Genomic DNA, 7,500 nt, shown 5'->3' with positions numbered 1-7,500 from the left:
CTTCTCTTTCTCCTCTTCCTCTTCCTCCTCCTCCTAATTTTTCTTTTTCTTCTTTTTCTTGTCCTCTTCCTCCTCCTCCTCCTCCTCCTCCTCTTTCTCCTCCTCCTCCTTTTTCTTCTTCTTCTGCTTCTTCTTTTTCTTGTCCTCTTCCTCCTACTCCTCCTCCTTCTTCTTCTTCTCATCCTCCTCCTTCTTTGGACATTGGACACTTCCACATGTTTCCCAGTATTATATACAAAATTGGCTGATTCATGAACAACACTGCATCGGGTCTGGCTTATAGGATCTGGAATCGTTCAAGACTGAGTTCTATAAAATGCATTTTGTTTTAATCTAAGCCTTGGGGTTAGGGGGGTGGGCTGATTGAGGATAGGGAATGGGGGGCGGGTGTGTGTGTGTGTGTGTGTGTGTGTGTGACGAGTTAGAGACTGTTGAAGGAGATAGGGAGGTGGGGGTGGGGGCTCGGCCGTGGTGTGGCAGGGCAGGGTGTGTGTGTGTGTGTGTGTGGTGGGGGGAGGGGTGTTAGGGTGCAGGCAAGATGTCTTGGCGCATCAGCTGATAACGCCACGTCCCCCAAATCCACAACGTTTTAACAACGGTTATGATTGATTATTCGTGTTCGTGTGCGTGCATTGCGGAGAAACGGTAGCTGAATGCTTATTAAGACGTCCAACTGTCAATAGTTGTTGGTTTTTTGTTGCTGTTTTTATTATTATTATTTTTATTATTTTACAGTGTTCGTGGATGTCTGGGTTCGAATACCGCTCTCGTCCATTCTCTCCCAAGTTTGACTGGAAAACCAAACTGAGCGTTTAGTTATTCGGATGAGACGATAAACCGAGGTCCCGTGTGCAGCACGCACTTGGCGCACTGAAAAAGAACCCATGGCAACCTAAGTGTTGTTCTATGTCAAAATCCTGTAGAGGAAATCCACTCTAGATAGGTAGACAAATATATATATATATATATATATATATATATCTTTATTGTTGTTCATGTTGTTTGTTCAATCTTTGTTGCTGTTTGTTTGTTTGTTTTATTGTTGTTGATGTTTGTTTAATCTTTATTGTTGTTGATGTTTTTGTTTAGTCTTTACTGTTGTTGGTGTTTTTGTTTAGTCTTTACTGTTGTTGGTGTTTTTGTTTAGTCTTTATTATTGATGTTGTTTAATCTTTATTGTTGTTGGTGTTGTTTGTTTGTTTAATCTTTATTGTTGTTGGTGTTGTTTGTTTAATCTTTATTGTTGTTGGTGTTGTTTGTTTAATCTTTATTGTTGTTGATGTTGTTTGTTTGTTTGATCTTTATTGCTGTTGTTATTGTTTGTTTAATCTTTATTGTTGATGTTGTTTGTTTGATCTTTATTGTTGTTGTTTGTTTGATCTTTATTGTTGTTGTTTAATCCTTACTGTTGTTGTTGTTGTTTGTTTAATCTTTGTTGTTGCTGTTGTTGTTGTTTGTTTAATCTTTGTTGTTGCTGTTGTTGTTGTTTTGTTTAATCTTGACTGTCTGTACAAACCACACTTGCCCCTTATCAGTCAAATTAAAACTGTTACCGTGAAACACTGCAATCCACATAGCTTACCTATTATTATTCATACACATGTCAAACATAATCAGCTACCGCCTTATGAAAGACACGTTCCCGTCAAAAGCATTCATTAGCCGTGAAGGAGACTTAATTAATTCTGTCTCGGGATGTACAATTCACAGTCAATGTGTATATACATGTATCTTAGTGCTGTTAATTGCATGCTGCATTCCGTCTTGGGGTGTAGGATTCGCACAGTCTATGTCCATTTACATGTGTTTTAGAACTGACACGTGCAACAGACCTACAATTTCAGTCGGGGAAAATATTATTGTCAGTTAATTGTATGTGCTTGTATTTCAGTCTCGGGTTTCGAAAATCACAGACTAGATACGTACACTCATGTATATGTGTGTGTGTGTGTGTGTGTGTGTGTGTGTGTGTGTGTGTGTGTGTGTGTGTGTGTGTGTGTGTGTCCTTCTGTCTGTCCGTCTGTATGTCTGTCTGTCGTCCGACTGAATGACACAGGAAACCAATGATGAGCGCCTAGAAACGTTACTGCCAGTCGGCTCTACCGAGACAGATAGACAGCCTGTTGTGCCAAAAAAAAACAAACAACGTGTTTAAAGCGCTTGGAGCTTTGTCTCTGACCGAGGACAGGTGCTGTGTAAGTAGTTACATCAATCAATCAATCAATCAGTCTATCCATTCATCCATTCAACCAATCAATCAATCGGTCCATCCATCCATCCATCCAACCAACCAATCAATCGATCAATGACAAAGCCAACGATAGTCAAGTAAACATTTCATTCGGATAGAATTATTATCAGGTGCTCTGGGGGTTTTTTCTTCTCCAGCGACACTTGTAATCAACAAAGATGCGCGCATATGGCATTGTTTTGGTGCGTTGTTGCTGTTGTCGTTGATGCTGCTGTGTTTCATGAAATTAAAAAAACGAACATCCGAACACAGCCGGTTATCAGACTTGGCTTGAAAGAAGAAGAAGTAGAAGAAGAATGAGGCAAAGAAGAAGAAGGAGGAGGAAGAGAAGAAGAAGGAGGAAGAGGAGAAGAAGAAGAAGAGGAGGAGGAGAAGGAGGAGGAGAAGAAGGAGGAGGAGAAGAGGAAGAAGAAGAAAAAGGAGGAGGAGGAGAAGAAGAAGAAAAAGGAGGAGGAGGAGGAAGAGAAGAAGAAGAAGAGGAAGAAGAAGGAGGAGGAGGAGGAGGAAGAGAAGAAGAAGGAGGAGGAAGAGAAGAAAAAGAAGAGGAAGGAAGAGAAGAAGAAGGAGGAGAAGAAGAAGAAGGAGGAGGTGAAGGAGGAGGAAGAGGAGAAGAAGGAGTAGGAGGAGGAGAAGAAGAAGGAGGAGGAGAAGAAGGAGGAGGAGAAGGAGGAGGAGAAGAGGAGGAGAAGAGGAGGAGGAGAAGAAGGAGGAGGAGAAGGAGAAGAAAAAGGGGGAGGAGGAGAAGAAGAAGAAGGAGGAGGAGGAGGAAGAGCAGGAGGAGGAGAAGAAGAAGAAGGTGGAGGAGGAGGAGAAGAAGAAGAAGAAGAAGGAGGAGGAGAAGAAGGAGGAGGAGGAGAAGAAGGAGGAGGAGAAGAAGAAGAAAAAGAAGAAGAAGGAGGAGGAGAAGGAGGAAAAGAAGGAGTAGGAGAAGAAGGAGGAGGAGAAGGAGGAGGAGAAGAAAAAGGAGGAGGAGAAGAAGAAGGAGGAGGACGAGAAGAAGAAGAAAAAGAAGGAGGAGGTGAAGGAGGAGGAAGAGGAGAAGAAGAAGGAGGAGTAGGAGGAGAAGGAGGAGGAGGAGAAGAGGAAGGAGGAGGAGGAGGAGAAGGAGTAGGAGGAGGAGGAGAAGGAAGAGGAGGAGAAGAAGAAGACGAAGGAGGAGGAGGAGGAGAACAAAAAACAAAAAATACAAGCAATTCCGCATAAAATGAATTTTTTTCAAAAAAAAAGGGAAAAAAATCGAAGGTACCCATATGAACACATAAGCATACAAAGTGCATGTTCTAAAGAACATTCAGTTTAGTCGAAATACCAACATGAATACATCATTATACAATCTGCCAGTTCTTAAGAACTTTTAGTCGAAACCCCAACATGAACACATGATTATGCAAAACTGTTAGTTCTAAAGAACTTGTGGTCTAAATAATAATCATCATCGACATCGTCATCATCATCATCAATACCATCCTCGTTATTGTTGTTATATTCCTTGTCATCCTCACGTTTATCATTATACTCATACTCATACAAATACTGACATTATCAAGGAAGATTTTATACACTGACCAGAAACCGACACACACAAAGCGTTACATTGTCAGAATACTTTTGGTTGAAGATGCGGCAAAACAAGCCACTGGTTTCTTCTTCCTTGTTTCCACATACATAACACACACACACACACACACACACACACACACACACACACATGCGCGCGCACACACACACACACACACACACACACACACGCACACACACAAATACACATTTGTTCATGTTTGTTTGCTCTTTTTATTTTCCTGCCGTTCAGCTGACTAATCAGATTGTTCAGATCTTTAAAATGTCCCTTCCACACACACACACACACACACACACACACACACACACACACACACACACACACACACACACACACACACTGGTTCTAGAAAAAAAAGAAGTAAAGCTGTTTTGCTTCAAGCAAAACAAAAAAATAAACAAAAATCGAAAAGAATCAAAGAATTAAAAAAAAAAAATCAGACACACAAAAACAAAGTCTAAACACACACACACACACACACACACACACACACACACACACACACACACACACACACACACATTCATCGTGGGATTTTACCAGTCCACACACTGGCATCAGTTTCGGTTTCAAGGAAGAATCAAATCATGCGGGGTGATCCATATTCGCTACACCACATCCACGAAATACAAGACGAGGGGGAAGCAAGGGAAAAATGCCAATTGCGTGTGCTTGTATTCTGCCATCGGGTTGCGAGAATTAGCAGACCAGATACACACACACACTTGCATGTGATAGAAAAAAAGGTGCTCGCGCGAACCGGAACCGGAAGACAGAAGTTGGATAAAGCAGGTGGCATTATTAAAAAGACGAACAGATTAATTAACTCACTCAGTACGGCCAGTCCTCTCGGATGTCCAGTGGGTGTCTGAATGACCCAACCTTTAGCTTTCGTCGTCGGAATTGTGGTATTCTTTGTCAACATTCACCTCTTCAGTATAAGAGCCTTCCGCTTGCAATATTTTGATGGTGGTAATTGGGGTGAAACGCTGTTAACGTCGTCTCTTTCGCCGTTCGTATGGAGAGAGTTAATGAAAGCCACGCTATGCTGCATCCTCTGGAATGAAGGTTCGTGACTTGTCGATTGTCATCCGCATATTTTTGTACAGCTTTTGAAAGAAATAAAATCATCACACAGTATAAAGACTAGAAATACACCTAACAGGGTGGGGTCAGATGGACATTTAAATAAATAAGTAAATAACCAGATAGATAAATAAATAAATAAATAACCGAATAAATAGACAAATAAATAAATACTTATGTGCGTGAGTAAGTAAATGAATAGATAGATAGATAGATTGATAGATAAATTGACTGATTCATTGATTGATAAATAAACAAACAAATTGAAAATAAATAATGAATAAATAAACAAACAAACAAATAGGTGAATCAATCAATCAACCAATCAAGAAATGAAATAAACGAATAAATAAACAAATAAATAGATTGTTTTTGTGTGCTTTTTAAGAAGATAATTATTTTCTATAAAAAAAAATTAAAAAAATTACCCCCCCCCCAACTCCCAGAAGCCTCCTCAACCACACCCACCCCCTCCTCCAACCCCTCCCCCTCCCCCAATAGTCCCAACCTCACCCCTCCACCCCCTCTCTCCCCCCCACGCCCTACCCCCCCCAACCCCCCACCCCCCACCCACCCACAGAATGCAGCATCATCACCACCATCAACCAATCACAACCCTCGCGCCTCCATCTGTCCCCACAGCTGCATCATCTCGTGCAGACACGAGCCGGGCACGAGCTCAGGAGCCAGGCCCACCACGATGTGCTTCCGGGTCACGTGGGCCGTCAGGACAGTGCTCCCAGAATGCCCCAGCACCGTGAAGCCCCGGTCACAGTGGAAGCAGCGGAAGTCCTCTCCGAACAGCCTGAACCTTTTCTCCACACAGAGACAAGACAAATTCTTTATTTTCGAGGATAATAGATAAGCACTGGCGAGCTGTCGTTTTTTCATCCAACAGGTGCAATAGCCGAGTGGTTAAAGCGCTGGACTTTCAATCTGAGGGTCCTGGGTTCGAATCTCGGTGACGGCGCCTGGTGGGTAAAGGGTGGAGATTTTTCCGAGCTCCCAGGTCAACATATGTGCAGACCTGCTAGTGCCTGAACCCCCTTCGTGTGTATGCGCACGCAGAAGATCAAATACGCACGTTAAAGATCCTGTAATCCATGTCAGCGTTCGGTGGGTTATGGAAACAAGAATATACCCAGCATGCACACCCCCGAGAACGGAGTATGGCTGCCTACATGGCGGGGTAAGTAAATAAAAAAGGTCATACACGTAAAATGTTACATGTCTGTCTGAGTGTGTATGCGTGTGCGTCTGAAATCTGATTGAATGACACAGGAAACGAATGATGAGCGCCCAGTGGCAGCCGTCAGTCGGCTCTACCCAGGTAGGCAGCCTGTGGTGCAAATGTCCCCGTGTATGTAAAGCGCTTAGAGCTTGGTCTCTGACTGAGGATAGGCGCTATATAAGTATCCACATCAATCAATCCAGTCCCCGCCCTGAAACAGAGTCTACACTACACAATACTATATTATATATGTCATTGAATACACTATACAATGCTACTTAGAGTCATAGAATGCGAATACTATACTACATGAAGGCATAAGCATGGTAAAAATAAGACACACACACACACACACACACATACACACACACACACACACACACACACACACACACACACACACACAGAGGCACAAGCATGGTATTAATAATCGACATAGGGAAAAAAAAAACGATCACACACACACACACACACACACACACACACACACACACACACACACAACTGAGATCGAGACTGAGATGGTTTATTCAATATAGGCCACAGCCCCTTTGAAGGGGAATATACAGTAAAATGCTGAAGTCATACATTCAGAAGACTTCAGAGAGAGAGAGAGAGAGAGAGAGAGAGAGAGAGAGAGAGAGAATATCAAACGTTAGATATTTATCAGGTCAGAGGTTCCTATGGCCTTGTATGGGTATTCTTCTTCTTCTTCTTCTTCTTCTTCTTCTTCTTCTTCTTCTTCTTCTTCTTCTTCTTCTTCTCATGCCCATCACCATCCCCACCACCACCACCATCACCATCATCATCATCATCATCATCATCGCCGTTGTCGTCGTCGTTGTGATCATCATTAACCATCCTTCTTCTTCTTCTTCTTGTCTTCCTCTTCCTCCTCTTTTCTTCTTCTTCTTCTTCTTCTTCTCCCCTCTCCCTCATTCTCCTTCTTCTTCTGCTGTTTCTTCTTGTTTCCTCTTCATCCTCACCCCATCCTCCACATCCTCCTCCTCCTTCTTCTTCTTCTTGTCTTCATCTTTTCTTTTTCTTCCTCCTCATCACCACCATCACCCCCACCCTCACCCCCACCATCACCCCCACCATCACCCCCACCATCACCACCACCATCACCCCTACCACCACCACCACCACCACCCACACCACCACCACCCCTACCATCACCACTACCATCACCTCCACCATCACCCACCTCCACCATCACCCGCACCACCACCACCACCACCACCACTCCTACCATCACCCCTACCATCACCTCCCACCATCACCTCCACCACCACCACCCCCACCATCACCCGCACCACCACCACCCCCCCATCATCATACCCACCATCACCC

General features: G+C 43.3%; 1 protein-coding gene across 2 annotated transcripts in view; it reads right to left on the bottom strand.

The window, feature by feature from the left end:
- Positions 1–5,492: 5,492 nt before the first annotated feature.
- The window catches only part of LOC143291519 (uncharacterized), a 28,414-nt gene continuing 26,406 nt past the window's right edge, over positions 5,493–7,500 (bottom strand). For both annotated transcript variants that reach the window (XM_076601414.1, XM_076601412.1), the window contains exon 3: positions 5,493–5,727. In XM_076601414.1, the coding sequence (XP_076457529.1) occupies positions 5,526–5,727 (202 nt within the window). In that variant the 3' untranslated portion in view covers positions 5,493–5,525. The remainder of the gene's footprint in view (positions 5,728–7,500) is intronic.

Source organism: Babylonia areolata, chromosome 17 (assembly GCF_041734735.1).
Source record: "Babylonia areolata isolate BAREFJ2019XMU chromosome 17, ASM4173473v1, whole genome shotgun sequence".
Classification (NCBI taxonomy): Eukaryota; Metazoa; Mollusca; class Gastropoda; order Neogastropoda; family Buccinidae; genus Babylonia; species Babylonia areolata.
The sequence above is the reverse complement of the archived record's forward strand: the minus strand, read 5'-3'. Positions and strand labels throughout refer to the sequence as shown.